Source organism: Urocitellus parryii, chromosome 2 (assembly GCF_045843805.1).
Source record: "Urocitellus parryii isolate mUroPar1 chromosome 2, mUroPar1.hap1, whole genome shotgun sequence".
NCBI lineage: Eukaryota > Metazoa > Chordata > Mammalia > Rodentia > Sciuridae > Urocitellus > Urocitellus parryii.
The window spans coordinates 102,227,807-102,248,405 of NC_135532.1; the positions used below are offsets into that span (position 1 = coordinate 102,227,807).

Genomic DNA, 20,599 nt, shown 5'->3' on the forward strand with positions numbered 1-20,599 from the left:
CCTAGTGAAAACTAAAGGAGACAGTGAAAATTAACAGCTCTCATAGGAACCCTTTCATATTGTAAAACGAGAGTGAGCTCTTGATATCAAGCCCAGTAACCTGGTTTTGAGGAAGAATAGCACAGTTCCTAGGTATTTTAAAGTGAAATTAGTCCTTCTCAAACTTCTATTGTAACGCTCTTTCCTCTCCTTCTGTTCTCTTGGCCCCGTTTTCATCCCATACACATTTATAAGAGTACTCTTTCTTTTTGTCTTCCCTTCAGTTCTCTGGTTTATAGTCAGAGAAGAAATGTCCCGTGTGTTGGTTACATTCCCATTGTCTTAACCAACACTATACTTTGTACAATGTTCTTTTAGATTTGATTAGGAATCTGTCTTGTTCACTTTTAATTTCTGCTACTTCTTCACTTTTTTTTTCTATTACTACAAAGTTAATTTTAACTTTTTATAACAAACTTGAACTTTTACTGTACTCTTCAGACAGGTGTTACTTTTATTCTCTGAAGGCTTCCTTTAGTACTTTAAGCAGAATTAAATGGTTATTTCTTCAGAGGTTCTGAGACATTCAAATAATATTTGAAAAATTAAAATAAATGCATTTTCTTGTCTGTTTAATTTTATAGGTTCGAATGCAAGCACTGAAATGCTTCTCAGTTTTAGCTTTTGAAAACCCCCAGGTATCGATGACCCTGGTAAATGGTAGGCTGGAAATTTCAGTGGCACCTACATGATTCAATTTGTCAATTTTGTAGATTTAAAGAATTTCATTAATACTTGTTTATTTTTTTTATTTCTAGTGTTGGTTGATGGAGAATTGTTACCACAGATATTTGTGAAGATGTTACAGAGGGATAAGCCTATTGAGATGCAGCTCACATCAGCAAAATGGTAAAGGTCAAAACAATGACAGTACTTTTATCAATGTCTTAGAGAATTTTTGAATGACCTAATTTGCTCACTTCCAGCTGCCATCTTATTTTGGGATCTTGAAATTAGATAGTCATTGGGCTTTCTCACGTTTTCTTAAATGGATATAAGTTTTTATACTTAGTTTATTACTATTAGTATGTAGAACAAGAACTCTTGTATCCAAGAGTATCTATACAAAATTACTTTGTTATTCTCAACTTATAGTCCTTGTATGCCAGCTGAAATAATACAGAATTATATCAAAATTAACCAATACATATTACAATAAGCATGAAGCCAAAAAAAAAAAAGAGAGAAATATGGAAAGAGAAGTTGAATTATCAGTACATTAGCAGATATGTTGAGCACCTGCTGTGCAGGATTTACCTCAATGAATCATTCATGCACCATGAATTTTATTTTATTTGTATTGTGCTTTGTTTGCTTGCTTTTTGTCTTAACTGCAAAATTAGTGTTTGCCTCTTTGTTAGTAAGGTAATGTTCTCTTGTAAATAGTTTTAAAAAATAATATGGTAACAAAACTCTCAGTAATAACAGCTACAAGGAGTTTGAGCCTTCTACAGTAGAAAAGAATTTTACTCATTTGTTTATAGCGTTTTTAAAAAATATTTTTTATTTATACATGGACACAATATCTTTATTTTGTTTGTTTATTTTTATGTAGTGCTGAGGATCGAATCGGGTGCCTCACATTTTCGAGGCAAGCGCTCTGCCACTGAGCCACAACCCCAGCCCTGTTTATAGTTTTGTAAAAGCCAAGTATGGAATGTTTTCAATCCATACTCCCTCCACCAGCTTACTAAAGGACTGTAACTCAAAAAGGAAATTCATTAATATAAGTTTCTGAAATAATGTTCAGTGTCTGCATATGGAATACAAATTAATTTTTTTATTTTTATTCAAAGCCATATATAATTATGAAGATAAATTGATTTTCAATAGAACCATTGATGAGTCCCCAAAGCCACTGCTGGTTACCTCTAAATAATTCATTTCTGATGGATAACTGTATAATTTAAATACCTCTTCTGTGATATTTCTTCTCCTTTTGGAGTTGTAATATCCCAACTTAACTTCATCTAAGCTATCTTAAGATACTTTGTTAATCTTATATTTTATTAATATTTTTCAAATGTAAAAATATGGAGAAAATAATAAAGAACCCACACATGCCCAGTTTTCTTCAAAATGTGCACTCATTAGGCTGTTTATTTTTAAAACAATTTTGTAGGGTTTTTTCCTAAATATCTGACTGACTGTATGTATCTGTTAGTTTTCTTTGATGAAAAAATTAAATTGAACCACATAAAAGAATGTCAAAGTGTTCTCTCTGAAAATAAATGATAGTATTTATTTTCTTGTGTGTTTTTTTGTTCAAAGAAATCTTAAAGGCAAATAATTTTTTCTTTTACCATTGTAAATCTCGAGCAAAAATTTACTTTCTATTATTTTATTCCAGTTTAACTTACATGTGTAGAGCTGGAGCGATTCGGACAGATGACAACTGTATTGTATTAAAAGTAAGCTAACCAACTCTTTCTAAAAACGTTTGAATATTATGTGATCCTATAAGTGTTAATATGAATGTTATTTGTTTCTTTTTACATATTTATCATTGTAGTAGTGTGCATAAGAAAATAATATTAAATGCCATGTTTTCTTTTCTGTGGGAAGCCATGTAGCTTTTAAAAATTGATTTAAAGAAATTTGGAACATCACAGTGAAATAATTCTTCCCTTGGCACAACTCCTCCCGCCTATTTTGTGGTAATTAAGAGCATATGGAAATTGTAAAAAGTAGGTAAAATTCAGGTGAAATAGAGAATGTATTTTAGTCCTTGGTTTTCATTAAATTTGCAGTATAATTTGCCATTCCTAGAGATACAGACTTTCTATCACTCTGGTAGCCAGTAATCAATAGCATAAGAGATCAGTCCTGAAAGTCCTAATTAAGACCTGAATTCTGGTTTTAGCATCTCCACCACTGACTGGTTTGATCTCCCTTATTCTTTTGTTGCCTCAGACTCTCAATTATGAAAATGGAGGTGATAATTCCTGCTCATTTGTCTCAGAGTTATTGTGAGGATAACAATATGTTAAATACAGTAAAATGTCTTATTTGCTATAAAGAACAAAACAGGTATAAACAGAGTGTCATTTTATGAATGTAACATCTTTTATTACCATTATTCAAAAGGTGAACCCAAGGATAAAGGAGCATTAAGAAGATTAATGTTTGCTTTAGTCTTCTGGGAAGAGAGTCAGCTAATTTTATGTGTGCTGAGGCTTTCTGTACTGTTTTTTTTTTTTTTCCTCTTACCCTTATTTTCTTTCTCATTGGTAAAAACAGGTTTAGTAGCATTACCTTCATGTAGTAATTGGAAGCATTAAATAGAATGAACTGTGATTTTTTAGTACAGATAAATAGTAACTAGTAATGTTGGGAAAAGAAGAATGGCACCTTCTCAGAAGCCTAGGCTTGAGTTGTAAAGCCAGAAGTAGACAAATATGAAATCAATAGTGAACAATAAAATGCTGAATTCTGTGGTAAAAATATGATAGGATCATAGAAAACAGTAAAGCACAGTAGAGGGTAGCTGTTGAGGAAGACTTCATGTCATTATAACATTTCCATTTCTACTTCTACATTATCCATCAAATTGGATGCATAAGCCTTAAGAGTAGTAAACACATAGAACATTTCTGTTGAGATTCTAAGGTAGACAAATTACTAAGACCGGTGCCAAGATTTCTGAAGGACCTTAGAAGTAAAATTGAACTAGTTGATAATACAGTTATTCCAAAAGTTCTTGGGAAAACCTAATGATTGTGATTGTTGCCATTCACTTACATTTTTAGGAGAACTGGTGGGATCTGAGAAAGATAAGATCACTGAATTTTTAAAGCCATATTTTGTTTTTACAGTTATAGATCTTAATCCCCAAAGCAAAAATAAAAGCCATTCCAGCCATGTTACTCACTAAGGAAAGAATTACGTGCTTTTTGTAAGGCAAAAGTCATTCCTGATTAAACTGCTGCATTTCTTTTAGGTAAAATAAATACATATATGGGGCAGAACCCTCAGGCATGATTTGTAAAGGGTTCTTAAATATCTTGATAAAGTTGTTCAATAGAGTTTGTCTCGTCACAAAAGCAAATTAGAGTTTCTAATAAGTTGCATTGTATTAGAATGTAGTGTGCCAACGCAAATGATTAATCTGCACTCAGTTTTGTTTGGTTTTGCATCTTGAAAAATCTTTTATTCTCAGAAAGTCAGTGAAGGAAATACTTGGTCACAAGCATGACTCCCAGTGAAAACCATTGAGTTAATCACTACCACTATATGCTCTTCATCAAGCTTGCCTTTACCAAAAAGCAAATAATAATGTCCCTACCTTTCAGACTTTGCCTTGTTTGGTCCGAATGTGCAGTAAGGAAAGATTACTGGAGGAGAGAGTTGAAGGAGCTGAAACACTCGCCTATCTGATTGAGCCAGATGTTGAGCTGCAGAGAATCGCTAGCATAACTGATCACCTCATTGCTATGCTTGCTGATTACTTTAAGTATCCCAGCTCAGTGAGTGCTATCACTGATATTAAAAGGGTATGTTCTCTTTTCCTTTTTAGAAGCTCAGGAGTTTTTTTAAGTTTTCTTATTGCTCACAACTTTGAACCAGTTGGTCATTAGAGCTTTGCAAAGCCCTTTTAAAAGAAAATAATCTTTTGTATTGGGTAACGTAGGTGATATTGCTTTGTATGTTTTTAATCCAATTTGTTTAATGTTTAGTGTTTATTGTCAGGAAACTTTTACTAAGCACATAAGGATGATATAAGAAAATTGCATCCCTGGCCATAACTGAAACCCTTAAATAGTGGTCTCTAAGCTAGATATTGACATCATACCAACATCATCTAATTCTATTCAAGGTCATGCAGTCATCTCTGTTGGCATATTCTTGTTCTTTAGGTCAAGGGTGATCTTTTTTACAGGTGACTGAGTGTCTGCATTTTATTCTTCCCTCAGTCTTTGATTTTTACCACCCTTTCCCATTCTCTTTTTCCATTTTTCAGTTTTGCACTGTGCTTTCAGCTGCCTATGGAGAGCCAAGGCACTATTGAACCTCTAGTTTGGGACGATCAAGGGCCAAAGTGTGCTTTTTCTGAAAATGTAATTTCCTTAGAATTGGAATTAGAATTCCTTTGACCTATTGTTCCTCAGCCTGTTTGACATGCCCATTTTCCTAAGCATGAGAGATTCCACTAGAGGAAGTTTATTATAGGAAGTCATGGTAGAGAGACCATAATTAGTAGCCAGTACGATTTCATGAATGTGACTATGGTCCCAACTTTAACTGTTCTCTTAACTTCCCCCATGCTCTGAGTTCCAAAAAACCCCATTCAGTAGTCGGTAATTCACTTGGCATTAAGGGTATACCTTTTCTCTGTCTTTGGAAGGGCCTAAGAGCACCTTTGATGATAATTCATTAGTAATTTGCACCACCTTCTGTCTGTCTTAATGTCCTAAGCATTCTCTTCCTCGGTAATCATGTTTTCCTAGAAGAGGTGATGGGATACATTGAACCAGTTGCCTCCTCTTGTTTCCCTGTGGCTGTTTGTTCACACTGACACGATATCTCATCAGCCCAAGATACATAAGCAAGACCTAATCATAGCCTGATAAATATCTGACAAATACCCTGAGATGCAAAGAGAATGCTCTGCTGGGCTTGAGAGTGAAGAAACATAATTTTAAGAACTTCTAGCATAAACTGTGCAGCTCATTCAACTAATATGTAGAGGATTATCCTTGCTGTCACAGTTTTTCCATTTCATTTCCATCACAGTAGAACTGAAATGACAATCTTTTAAATGGCCCCCAAACTTAAATAATAGATTGTTTTATCATTTTGGTGGTAGATTATCCAGAGGTTTCTGGCTATAAAAGTATCCGTAGAGAGAAATTCCCACATGTTAATGAATGTGTGGGAGATTTTCATGGCATTTTAGATCCAAGTCAGCATTAGAATATGTAGGCTATGGCTAGAATGTAGTTAGGACTTTAAGGATAGATACTTTACATACTTTGGAACAAAAAATAAGTATTGTATATTGCAGAGCTCCTCCCATAATCTGTCTGTGCCTGATGTTAATCAAAACATTTTTGGAACTACTTTTAAGTCCTGCCTACAGAACTACCTCAAATGTGGTGTTATTCTTTACTTTGTATTTAGTGTAGTTATCCTAAATTGTATTATCCAGCTGGATTTATCCATCTCCATACACCACAGTGACAGTTAAATTAAAACTCTTAGGTTGATGAAGCTATACCTTTCAGGGTCTTCTAACTAGTTATTTCTTTAGTGAATTTCAAAAGAGGCTCTCCGAATGTTTTGAACAACATCTTCATCATTGGATAAGAATTAACCTTTCTAAGGAAAAGATGAGTAAGTTAGGGCTTTTAGTTTAAATTAGAATATGCCTTGTGTAGTTACTGGTTCAGAGTCATTGGAAGTAGCTGAGAACATGTTTCTATTTTGTTTTTATGATACTTTGTTGGTAAGTCAGTTTTACAAAAGAATTGTTAACTTAGGCCATTTTAAGATAGCATTAATTGCTTCATACCAATAAATAATTAATTTTCTTAAAGAAAAATGATATACTCTGAATATGAATCTTAGGTAACTTATGATAGTAGTGATTACCATGGTATGTTGTTTATTAAACATTTTCACAGAGAATTCCCTGTTTATAAAGCTTTTTGAATATTGAAATTAGGCCAGCACTATTGTTAATGTTTAGGAAAATCTAAAGATATTGATAGAATAGAATTCAGTATATCAGTGTCAAATGTTGTATTTTTGTTCTTAGAAGCAGACTGCATTTTAGGTCCCATTGATACAAATTCAGCATGGTCTCATTCACGTGAATAGAACTAAGGGAAAAAAAAACCTAGAGAATTGAGCAACATCACTAATGCTAATTGTCATTAACACACTCTTTTTTTAATCTTCAAACTCAGTTATTTTTGTTAAAAATTTAACTTACGGACTGAGTTAGAATGTATCTTTTCTTTCTCTTGTAGCTTGATCATGACTTAAAACATGCTCATGAACTCCGCCAGGCTGCATTCAAGCTCTATGCCTCTCTTGGAGCAAATGATGAAGACATCCGGAAGAAGGTGAGTCTGGGAGAGGGGCGTCCCCCAGTCCTGACAGCCAGCAGGCAGGGAGTGACATCAACCTGAAAGTCCTGGTGAAGAGCACTAACAGTGACTGTTTGAATATAATAAAGCAGAGTGACAAAAGGCAGAATTGAAGAATGAATGGGACCTGGATTTGGGGGTTTGTTTGTTTTTAGAACATAGAGTGGCATGGCCATGATGGAATGACAAATAACTGGCCTGCTTTTTTTTGTGTCATTAATATGGATTATTATGTTGCACATTTTTGCATGTGTTCTGATAAAAATCAATTCTAGCACTGTGAAGCTTCAGACACCTTGAAAGACCTAACACTAGAATTGTAAATGTTATTTATGGAAATTCCTTCCAATGCCATTAAGAAGTTCAAATCTCTATTGTATATTGTTCTTTGATATGTGGCTTAGTTTTATGTTTTGATTTTTTCTTTTCTTTTCTTTTCTTTTGCTACTGTGCAAGTTTAATGTGAATAAAATCTTTGTGGAATGATGATTTTATGTTTAGTGAGTGGTCATCTGAATTTTCCAGCTCCCCAAAAGTGTGTCTCTGGTATAGCACCTGTATGTTACTAAAGTCTAGTCTAACACTGAACTTACGTTTTTTATGAGAGTAGTTCTAGATAGGAATAAAGTATAGTGGTAAGTTCTGACCTGACTCCCTCCACAATCTAAAGGCTGGAGCTTCCCACTCAAAATTGTATGTAATTTAATAAGTGCCACACAAGGCTTTTAAAACCATCAGTGAGCAAAATGACATCTGTCTTGAGGAGCAGTAGTAGAAGGAGCAAGTGGCATTATTTACTGAACATGACAATTTACTGACTCTCCCCATCTATGTTGGTATTTTACGGAGAACTGAGGAGAGAAATCACAAAGTATTGGACTGGCATTTACATGATTCAGGAAGTACTGTAGGCCTGTAGAAAGAGAAATATGGAACAACCTTAAGTTTGTTGAAACATTCTTAGAGAAATTGAAGTAATAGCAATAAGATTAGATGTGTGAGTAGCTTTGATTTAAAATCAGCACAAAAAAAGCACAAGAAGCTTATTGTTTTCCATGTAACCTCAGACTAGTTCAGTTAACGAGGTTTTTGATCTCTTTTGAAGTGTTTTTAGTACATACCTATAAAAATAATTTTTGATACCTCTAAGCTTTCATTTGTAAAGTGTTACTTCAAGACACACATACTGGTGATAATGTTATTTCCTGTGTCTAAACGTAATTTATGAATGTTGACACTGATGTATTTCATTCACTATAGGTATGTGGTACATTATAAGGGAAGAGGCTTTTCTGGTAATTCATAGATAAAACTAGAGAAGACATGGACTGTATAATTTAAATACATAATGATTTGTTTGGGGATGGTGATTAGGACCTGTTTAAAACAGAAGTATTTTACTCATTCTAAAACCTCCACAAGACCGTGTCTTGAAATGAAAGGAAGATAAATAGGTAGATAGATAGATAGACCATATGGGGGAAATAGGATGTGCATTTGTACTTATTTGTACTTTTTTGTTAATAAACTATTGTTTTTGGAATTAATGACTTAATTTGTGATGTCATGTTCTAGAAAAACTTACAACACAACAGTCTAAACAGTAGTCTATTAAAATTTGTATTTATAACGTGTAATTTGCTGGTAAGGCTAACTCCTGATCATTTCTGTAGAAAGATGACAAATAAAGAATAAGTTATAATTATTAATTATAGTTTCTTTGTGTGGTAAAGAAGACGCTATGACATTCTTGTGTGATTGGGATCACATAGTGTTTTTAGGAAGATATTTAATTTCTAGGAAATTAAATGTTTGGGTGATTTACAGTTCATAATATTTATTTTGAAGAGAGAAATGTAAAATGGAAAATATAAAAGAATTTTGTGACAAAATCTGCTTGAAGTCTGGTCATAGGAATGGAAAATCCTTATTTTCAGTGTGTAAAAAATGATAAATAGCTCATTTCCTTTGGATGCATTTGTTTCTATTCAGCTTTTTGTTGAAATAATTATTTGGATAGATTTTAATTTACTTTTCCCATGAAATATTTATTCATCTTTTATGCTTATGCCTTATAAACATTGATTGTAATCCCTTTTTATATGTAGATTCTTATAGTTAAATGTTTATTGTTTTATTTTTCATGTATTTTTAATGAGTGAATAACCTCAAAAGAAATGCCAAGGAATATAGACCTACTCTCTCTGTTCTTACTGCCCCCTCCCCCAAAACAGCAAAAACAAAAAACAATGAAGTTTTTTGTTTGTATCATCAGAAAAAGATGAAATATTCAGTTGGTCTGCTTTTCAAACTAAAAATGGGAACATAATTCAGTAATTACAATTAACGATATGTGCCCTGCTATATCCAATTAAGGAAAGGAAGCAGAATAAAGAAAACAAGAGCAAAGAAGTAGAGACAATGAGAAGTATCCACTGCAGTAAAGGGAAAGGACACTGGCCTTCTCTCTTCATAGAATTTTGTCTCCATCTTAATGCTTCTAAAGACTTCTGAAAGTGTGCTGTTTTCATTTCTTGATATCTTCTCTTTTGGCCAGATTTAAGCTGAAGACTGAATGTGACTTCCAAGTCAGAGGTTAACCAACCTTTCTTTGGAGCAATGTTGTCATATTCCTATTAAAAGAAATTAATTTTCTGGAACCTAATAAGCATTCAGTAAATATTTGTTACATAAATATAGAAATGACAATGCAGAAATCATATGCAGAGTGACATTTCCTTTAATCTGCCTGGATCTTTCTGTATCCTGTGCAGAACAAAGTTGGGATCCTAATTCCTAACTTTGCATCTTTTATCACTCTAGTGATTACAAGTGTGTGGTGGCACACACCTCTAATCCAACTATTTGGGCGACTGAGACAGGAGGAGTATTATAAGTTTGAGGCCAACTTGGGCAACTTAATGAGACTCTTATCTCAAAATAAAAAATAAAAAGGACTGGGGATATAGCTCGGTGGTAGAGTGCCCCGGTACTAGGGTGGAGAGGGGGAGAATTGACCCTGATTCTGAGTGGATTATGGTTAGGGAGAGTCAAGGTATAAGTAGGAATTGAGAGCTCAATGGAAGATAGGACCAGAGCACATTAACTACTGACAGCAATGTCATTAGCTCTAATCTCTGCCAGGGGAAATCTAGTTTCTACTGGTGGCTTTTACCAAAATATCAATGCTATTTAGGAATCAGAAGTCCACTTCATGGGACAATAAAAGCAAGAGAAGTTAAGATGTTAAACAAATAGATCAGGAAATTGCTTCATGTACTGGCATCATTAACAAATGGTTAAGTAATAGGTAGCAGTAGCAAACAATCCTATAATTTTTAAGAAATTCTTTTATAAGAAAGTATTGTTTTTATGAAGACCATCACTTGTTGGATAATTGATCATCAGAATGGAAATTTTTAAATATTATCTCTCTTTTAATCTCTTAAAATGAAATAGTATTTATCAGAAATGTTAGAAGGTACAAATTGAAGAAAATTAGTGGTAGTAAAGTATACAGAAAAATTAAAGTGTAAGGAAATTAAATTAAGCAGGATGCTGTTTTTATTTTTAAGAAAGATAAACAGATTACAAATGTTAAACTTGTAGCTTTGCTCCTCTAGGTTATCTGACCCATGGAGACTTTCAGAAAGCTTTCCTCCTATATTTGAATACTTACATTTTAGCTGGAGATACCTTTTGAGGATTTAGAGTGTAAGCTCCATGAGGGCAGGGCTTTTTTTTTTTTTTTTTATGTTTCGTTCATCATTATGTTCCCAGCATCTACAATACTGTGCATAGCTGACAATAAATATTTGAAGAATGAATGAGTGAATGAAAAAAATAATGAATAAATGCAGAATTGTGTTACTCTGTACCCATTATCAAATTATATACAGTCCTTTCTACATTAGGAATGTTGCTAATCTTACTAGCAATTCTTGTGTATGTAAAGAGAGGAAATATAAAATAGTAGAAATACATATGTGGACATAGAGACAAGAGGTTTCACTATACTTACTATAGAGAATACGCAGAAATTCCCACTTTTCAAGTTGCAGGTAATTCCAAGGATATGTATTCTTTCTATTCACTTGGGTATAGGTCAAAGAACACATTTTATTTCAAAATAATTTTGACCATTATTTCTTAAATAAAAAAATATAGTTTTCTTTTCCTTTTCTAAATATATGATTTAAAGCAATTTATAGAATTCACAAGTGTGACTCTGGTCTAAATTTTCTAGGGATGAAGATATGATTTGGGCCTGGGGTTGTGGCTTAGTGGTAGAGTGCTTGCCTAGCATGTGTGAGGCACTGGATTCGATTCTTAGCACCACATATAAATAAATAAAGTAAAGATCCATTGATAACTAAAAGAAGAAATTAAAAACAAACAAACAAAAATATGACTTGATTTATAGAAATTAACCTGACTTTATAGGAATAGACTTACCCTGTAAAGTGGTATTATGTGTGAAATATTATCTTCCCACTTATTGGATGTCTAATTTTGAAAAGGTCATTAATTTAAGTCAGTTCTAAGTAGATTGATTGAATTACCTCCATTGTACAAATTATCCACTGAGTAAGGGAAATATCTAGAAAGGAGAGATAAACAACAATTAGACAGCCCTAAAATTTAGTATGTATAATAAAACCTTGGTACTAGAGAAAAACATGAAGTGACCAGTGAGAATTTGCCAAGAGCTCGAAGAATTATTTGGAACCAATTAAAATGAACATCTATGGAGCCTATCCTTGAATCCTTTTGGAATTGAACAGTTTTTTTTTTTTTTGTCAAATGTTTAAATGCTTTTTAGTTTACATTTTTCAAAAATTGAAAATATAAACTCTTTTAAATTTTGCTCCTTATCCAGAGAAAAGTTATCCATTCACAGTAGTTTTCCATGACATGAAGAAAGTATCTGACAGTGGACAGTGGATGTTTTCTCCTCTTCCCTCCCCTTTCCTTCCTTTCTCTTTTCTTTTCTCTCTCTCTCTCTTTTTTTTTTTTTTTTTTGAGGCAGGATCTCTGTATATTACCCTACCAGCCTCCTACTCCTAGGTTCAAGAGATCTCCTGCCTGAGCCTTCTAAGTAATTGATTTCTTTACAGTTATAACTGTAAAGTAAGTCATTATGTAGCTATAAACACTGCCGCTACACCTGAATTATTTTTTCTTTTTAAATTGAACTTTTTTTGTTATTTTTAGGAAGCTTAGGCAGAGTAATATTCTATTGTGTATATATATCGAATTTTCTAAGTCCTTTGGGTATAAACCAAGGAGTGGGTTAGCAGGGTCAAATAGTAGTTCCATTCCAAGTTTTCTGAGGAATCTCCATACCACATTCAATAATAGGTACACCAATTTGCAGTCCCACCAGGAGTGTTTGAATGTACCTTTTCCTCTACATCCTCGCCAATGTTTATTGCTTGTATTCTTGATAATTGCCATTCTGACTAGAGTGAAATGGAGCTGGAGAATATCATGCTAAGCGAAATAATCCAGTCCCAAAAAACCAAAGGCGGAATGTTTTCTCTGATATGCATATGCAAATTCATAGTAGTGGGGTGGCTAGGGAAGAATAGCATTACTTTGGATTAGGCAGAGGGGAGTGATTGGAAGGGAGAGGGTAAGGGAGTAGGAAAGATAGTGCCACTATGTGCATATATAACTACACAACCGGAGTGATTCTACATCACGTACAACCAGAAGAATGAGAACATATACTCTGTTTATTTATGATGTGTCAAAGTGCATTCCACTGTCATCTATAATTAGAACAAATTTTTTTTAAAAAAGTATAGGCAGAGAAAAATAAGAAAAGGAAAACAAAAAAGAATGAGAATTTTTCTTTACAGTTATAACTGTAGAGTAAGTCATTATGTAGGTGAGACAATTTGTAATATTTAGTATGATACCTGCCACATAATAGGTGTTCAATAAGTGGAAGCATTTATTAGAATGTCTTAAATTACTTTGTTGGAAGAATCAATATGTATGCTGTATTTATTTTAGTCTATTAGGAGAAAAAGTGAGCAACATTGGAGGTATAATTAAGAGAGGTTTACAATGAAGAAAGTGATTTTATGCTGTACATTCACAAAATTATTAATTCATTCCAGTAAAAGAATACTAATATTCAGAAATATACTGTTTCTATAGAATATCTCTTATTAATGACAGGTAGTTTTCTTTATCTTATAATTTTATTTTTTAAATATACTTAAAAATCTGGATTTTAAAGAACTTTCTGTTATAAAATGTCCTCCAAAGCACCAAATATAATTTTGTTTGTTTTTCTTGGTGCTAGATAGAATATATAGTACAAATCAATATAATAGATCTCTTGAGAAAAGGAAGCTGACTGAATTCTGTCTTTTTGGTGGTCTAAGTATTACTGTCCATGGTTGTCATAAATGTCGTTTCTCCAGAGGACCATCATTCTGGAATGAATGGGACATTGTTACCCTATGTGCAAATCCCTAAATATGTTCACATTTTGAACACATGTAAATTTTTTTCTGTATTTTTAATGGTATAAGATTTTTTGATGTATTTGTAAGTTTAGGCCTTTTTTTTAAACATCTTTCTACTATATCAAAACCTTGCTAAACATTCACTTTGAATGTTTTTATCCTTTGTTATAGCTTGATTTTATTACTAATTGGTCTTCTGGTTAACTGTATAAATATACTGTAAATTTATATTTTTAGATATTATGCAAAGTTTGTTGATTCTAAATGACCATTTAAAGGGCACAACATCAAAATTCTGTATTTGTCTCTATCAGGAAATTAAGCAGATGTAAGGAATTATTTCTGAGACCTAGCCTGCATATTGAAACAAAGTACCTTGAACATTTTAAGGCTTTCCATGATATCACTTCAGTAGCACCCTTTAGAACTTGGCTTTACTATTAAATAGCAACAGATTCATTCAGAATTCAGAATTCCTTAAGTTGTGGCTAAATTGTTGGCTATCTTTTTAAAGCTGACCTACCCAAGAATTTTTAATGAACCCTGCAACGTTCATTCACGATGGTAAGTATTTTTAAGGAGATAACAGTAACAGGGCCAGGTTTTGCCCCTTGCCCAGTCTTAAGACCCTTGGTTTTCAGTATACTGAAAGAAGAAAACCTGGGAGTGATAATGCTATATATATATAATAGAGGTATTTATAAGATAAAGTAACAGACTTTTATCTCAGAGTTTCATTAAATGACACTAAATTAAAATTTTAGTGTCATTTACAATTTGTGGTATGTAGATGCTTAAACTATTGACTTATAAAACTTTCTGTTTTTAAAGCATAAAGTACAGGTTGGTTGTTTATAATCTAGTTAAAAGCTATAGATATCTTTTAAACCAAGTAATGAGCTAAAATATCATCTATATTGCATCTGTAAAGCTAAAATGAGTGACTTTGTTGGATTTTCAAGAACATTTTATGTGGAAATGGATGGAATGTTTGGGATAGTTAAATATTTTTAGAATAGTAGACTTTGAAAACATTGTGTTTGTGGTGGAGAAGCAGGACTATTGCTGCACTGTTCTTCCATGATTAAAATGCTAGCTCAGGGTCAGCGGATGCCACCCTGTAAGTACTGTTTACTCATGTAATTCTGTCATTCTATAGCCTATGAGGAAATAATGGGTTTTGCATTTTTAAATGCTTGGGGAGAAGAATAGTTAGCATTTCCTGACATACAAAAAGTAGATTAAATTCAAATTTATGTCCATAAAGTTTTTTCCTCCCCCAGTGCAGTCATATACATTTGTTTATATGTTGCCTATGAGTGTTTTGTATTGCCAGGGCAGCTTGAGTAGTTGGAACAGAATCATGTGACCCCTAAAGCCTAAAGTTTTTACGGTGTGGCCTTTCCAGGAAAATAATTTGCCATCTTATGCTAATACTTCATAGCTAAATAGAAATTGTCATAAGCTAGTTTTAGTGAAAAACTACACTTCCCATTTGCCTCTCTGTCCTGGATTATAGAAAGAAATGGGATCCCATTAAAGACAGGAGAGGGAGAGTTGGTTGTCTGACATTTTGAAGAAAGGTATTATCAAATGTTGACAGTATTACATTGTCACTTGGTATTTCCCTACAGGGTGATTCCTTTGTTTGAATGATTGGCTTTTAGTTATGATAGGAAATGTTATTGGATTCTGTAGAGTGGTTAACAAAGTTGCTTGAATAAGATGCCATATCCAAGAAAAAAATAAAGATTCTGTTCATTGAATAAACTTTGCCAAATATAAAGCATAATGTTAGTTGGCATAGGGACATGTAAAGATCATTTAATTTAAATACTTATGTCAAGATATAATCTCTTTAAGAGCCAGGAATGGTAGTGCAATGCCTGTGATTTCTGCAACTCAGGACGCTGAGTCAAAAGGACCCCCAATTCAAAGGTAGCCTCAGCAACTTAGAGAGACCCTAAGCAACTTAGTGAGACCCTGTCTCAAAGAATAAAAAGGTCTTGGGATGTGGTTCAGTGGTTAAGCACCCCTGGATTCAATTCCTGGTACCAAAACAAAACAAAACACCTGTTTAAAGCTGAATTCAACATTAATATAACAACTGCTCTTTATTGAATACACACTATGTGCCGGGCCCTGTGCTAAGCAATGTACATTATCTTTCTTAAACTCATTACCATCCTGTGAGACAGTCATTGCAGACCAGGAAACAAGACCATGGAATTAGAGAAAATTGAGTATGAATATGGGTAAAATAGAAAAGTAAGAACAGGGAAGAAATACTTTGCAAAATGTTTAGTAAAGCTCCAGAATATGTATTTTTAATTTTTTTGTAGTTGTAGATGGACAGAATGCCTTTATTTTATTTGCTTATTTTTATGTGGTACTAAGGATCGAACCCAGTGCCTCATGCATGCTAGGTAAGCACTCTACCACTGAGCTACAGCCCCAGCCCCAGAATATGTATATTAATCAGTGATCTAAGAGAAGCCCAATGAGCTTTTGGTTAAAAGTTGTTTTGTTTTGTTTTTTTTTTAAAGGAGCTACCCTTTCTTTCTTTTTTTCTTTCTTTCTTTTCAATATTTATATTTTGGTTGTAGTTGGACACAATACTATTTATTTATTTATTTTTAACTCTTTAATGACCATCCTCCTTGAAAGTAAAACTTGATATGATAATTGCTTAAGACAAATTCTAAAAGAAGAATTTCTGGCAAAAGGAGTGAGCATTTTTATAAATAGAGTTTTTTGTTGTTGTTGTTTTAATTAGTTATACATGACAGTACAATGGCCTTGAATTTTTTTTTTTTTTTTTTAATTTGTAAGAAGTCATATATTGTTGTATGTGCTCCTCACCAGATGACAGCCTTTCTGAGGACAGGCAGTATCTCTTTTTTTTTTTTTTTTCCACTTTTTTTTTTCTTTGTGTGTGTGTGTGTGGGGGGTGCTGGGGATTGAACCCAGGGCCTTGTGCATGCAAGGCAAGCACTCTACCAACTGAGCTATATCCTCAGCCCTGTTTGTTTTTATGTGGTGCTGAGGATTGAACCCAAAGCCTTGAACATGCTAGGCAAGCACCCTGCCGCTGAGCCACAACCCCAGCCCCAGCTATCCTTTCTTTTAAAAATGATTACTATGGGCTGGGGATGTGGCTCAAGTGGTAGCATGCTCGCCTGGCATGCACGGGGTGCTGGGTTCGATCCTTAGCACCACATAAAAATAAAATAAAGATGTTGTGTCCACCGAAAACTAAAATATTTTTTTTTAAAAAATAAAATGATTGCTAAAGGAAAGCATCAAAAATCTTACATTGGAGCACTGACAAATATTACATAGAATATGGGGCTATGTTGGGGAAAACCACAGTCCTCCACAACAAAGAGGGGGAATTTGTGGCCTGAAGGCAGGAGAGTGTTAGTTCCCTTTGGCTCATATCTGAGAGAGTTTGATTCTAGAATGGAAATAGATCAGAAGGGAATGGAATTGAAAAGGTAGTGAAACTCTACTTTGTGTTTTCTTCCCAGTTTTTCTTACCTTATCTCTATATTAGCTATCTGACCATCTTCTTCTTCTTTTTTTTTTGGTACTGGGACTTGAACCAGGAGTGCTTTACCAACTGAGCTACATCCCCAGTACCCTCCCCACCTTTTTGTTAAGTTGCTTAGGGCCTCACTAAGGTGTGGAGGCTGGCCTTGAACTTGTGATCTCTCTGCCTTAGCCTGGGTTTACAGTGGTGCACCATCATACCCAGCCCTCTCTGACCTTTGCAATTTGTAGTCCAAACCATAGCTGAATCACTTATTTTCTTGGAGGCGCTGTAGAATGTCTTCTTTTACCTTTTCCCCTTGTTGGTACATTCATGAAGACCTCTCTTCCCTACTATATAGTTATAGTTACATATCCTTATTGGCCTAGGATATCAGCATATGGTCTGTGATTCCTAAAGCACTAATAACTTTTCAGACTTCTTTTCCATTTTTAAAGTGAGATTTCAATTTAGTTATGAAGCCTAGGTGAAAAAATAAATCTTATCCCTACAGCACATTGATTAGAAAGGATCCCACACTCGAAGTAAGAAAACCCAAGAGAATCATAGCTCAAAAATAAACAGATATCACTAGTTCTTTCTGATGGTCTGTTGCTATTACAGCCATGTAGAAGAATGTAGTAAGAAAATTTCCTAGCTGAATCTATTTAGGAACAAGCACCAAGATTGCCCACATTTTATTGATCCATTCTTCTTTTGATGGACACCTTAGGCTCATTTCATAATTTTACTATTATGTTCATAGTGCTCTTCTCCTAAAAAGAGAGAGGTAAGCCATTAGACCTCAACTACGTGTTCCCTGTTACGAAAGGCCCACCCATATTGACACTTAAGAAACAGAGCACTGCCATTCACATCCAGTCTAGATCTTTCTTCCTGACCTCCTTGTACTGCATCCTGCTTGGCTGCTGGATTATAACTAGACTTTCTGGATTTGATAATTTATGCACTTAGATCTTAGGAGACTACCTTGCCTAACTTTCAAAGTTTAATTTCAGATCTTTACTTTTTCAGGCTAGTTCTGTCTTGTTATTTATCACTCATACTTCATTAGAACTTCTTCTGGAACCTTTTACATTAACCCATTTGGAATTAAATTATATTTGCCTGGCTATTGTATACATAAGCGTAAACAATTGATGTAAAGATAATGACCACTTTGCCATCCCTACCTCATTGATCCCAAGCCCATCCACTTTGAGTTGTTCAAGAAGTTCGCTGGTACCATCAGGAATCTGACTGGATTCCGTTTCTCCATATTTTGCTTGACTTTAGCGCAAGTCCAAGCTAAAGTTTTTCTAATACCTAGAGAATACTTCATGCTGAGTCATGCCAAAAGAATAATTGGATCTGTTGTTTTTTTTTTAAGACTATATCTCTGACTTTGCCAGTTCTTAATATGTTCTGGGAGAGGTAGTTTGTGTCCTGGACACAGTTAAGTTATAAAACCAGAGCTCATGGAAAGCTGGAAATTTCCTTTCAGTCAAAAGCCATCTTCACATTGTTGACATTCCCATGTGTATGGTGAACCACTCTCCTAGTATTGTTTGGGTTCTGTGTTTTGCCCATAACCCATAATGTAGGCTGATTGCTTCTCTGTCTTACATAGGCCATAAGGGTCACTTGCCCTGTTGATCGGGAGCTTCAGTCTTGTTCTAATAGATCTGTGTCCATTTCTGCAAGAGCTGCATTGCCAGAGACAAAAAGCTTAGCTAAAGCATGAATTCATGAAGACTAAAAACACTCACACAACACCAGTCCATCCTTGACTTAAAACTTGATCAATTTGGGACACAGTGATTAAATTCTGTAGTTAGATTTAAAGCCCAGGCCCCTAGAAGAAGAAAAGAAATGGCCTTCTCCTCTCTGAGGATTCAGTCTATCACTAATTCCTTCTTACTTCTTACTTGGCACCCTCTATCATGTAAGGCTTTGGAGCACAGTACTGGGGTTATTAAAAGGCACCATAGAGAACAGGTTTTGTTGCTCCTGGCTTTCAAACCATAGGTCTAAAAAGCTATCTGGTGCTCTTTTAGACCATGGAGTCAAAGGACTTTGGCCATGGACACCACCAGCTCCTTGTCTGCTGATTTAATGGTTTTTTTCCTCTGGATTTCCAAACCTCTCCTGTCTCATAATCACATTTTTTCCCCCGATTTTGGTGCATGTGTTCACTATAATCTCCCTTTTATCCACGCGTAAATGGCCTTACTGTCCTGAAGGTCGTAAAACCTCCGTTAGATCATGTTACTCATTTATATGGCTTCTCTGCATACCTTTTGGATTAGAATCCTAGGTTCACATTCTAATTTTGTGTTATTTTTACTCTCTCACTGACTGATAATCTTGATGGACGTCAATCAGATACTCTGGTAGTAAACTTTCTGGAACCCTAGAGCAGGGTTACTGAAGTCTTTCATAACCAGGTTACAAATCCAGACCTCTTGCTATAGGCATTTTGATAGACTTTGATATAAGAAAGGTCAGCTTGTGGCCAAAGGTAAGATAACTCTAGATAGTCCTACTGTTTTTTATCCTGACTCAAGGAGAAAGTTCAACAGCCATTTAATAGCTGTACTACATCTCCAAAGGATCAGGCACCACATGCTTCTACAAAACTTGAAAGTACAAAGTTCCACTCTATTAATGTTACAGTATTTGAGTACTAATAGTTCACCGTCCTCTGATCTGAGCCTGGATATTCTCTGGCTAGGTCATTAAGAAACACTTCCCAATGGATACTAAAACTCCCATTCTTGACGATGGTTGTCTTTCCTACCTTCTCTGCTTATTTCACTGGGTGCCTTGAGCCCGTGGCCCCTGTCATTCCCATGTTCTCTGCCATAGACTCAGTTGACTTAACTCAGTTAATTGTACTTAATCCTACTTGCTTATTCCACAGTGAGTTTGGTGGTAGAAAGAGTTTTCTTTCCTTCACTGTTTCTATGAGTTTTTATGTTTGACATTCTCTGAGAACCCAAGTATTTTCTGAATAAATAATTATTTATTCAAATAAAAAATATTTGCAGGACTGAAAATAGGAGCTCTACCCTGTTTTCCCTTGCCTTCTTCCTGATTTTGGCACCCTAACTAGACCTTGCTATCTCTAGCCTCTCCTCACCTACCTTGTTTCTTATCTTGCTTCTAAATAGCATGATAATTTTACCCAGACAGATTTTGTTTACCTGCTGATTGCAAAGGATTGGAGGTAAAGTAACCATTGCTATGTCCCCTTATTTTATTTTATTTTTTTTTTTTAAAGAGAGAGTTTTTTTAATATTTATTTTTTAGTTTTTGGTGGACACAACATCTTTATTTTTTTATGTGGTGCTGAGGATCGAACCCAGTGCCCCGCGAATGCCAGGCGAGAGTGCTACCACTTGAGCCACATCCCCAGCCCCTATGTCCCCTTATTTTACTGAGGTCCCAGAGAA

General features: G+C 34.5%; 1 protein-coding gene across 2 annotated transcripts in view; it reads left to right on the forward strand.

The window, feature by feature from the left end:
- Armc8 (armadillo repeat containing 8) overlaps nucleotides 1-20,599 on the forward strand; it is a 100,739-nt gene that overhangs the window by 48,864 nt on the left and 31,276 nt on the right. For both annotated transcript variants that reach the window (XM_026384991.2, XM_026384990.2), the window contains 5 exons: nucleotides 624-699; nucleotides 798-888; nucleotides 2,390-2,450; nucleotides 4,332-4,532; nucleotides 7,011-7,106. In XM_026384991.2, coding sequence (XP_026240776.1) covers nucleotides 624-699; nucleotides 798-888; nucleotides 2,390-2,450; nucleotides 4,332-4,532; nucleotides 7,011-7,106 — 525 coding nt within the window. The remainder of the gene's footprint in view (nucleotides 1-623; nucleotides 700-797; nucleotides 889-2,389; nucleotides 2,451-4,331; nucleotides 4,533-7,010; nucleotides 7,107-20,599) is intronic.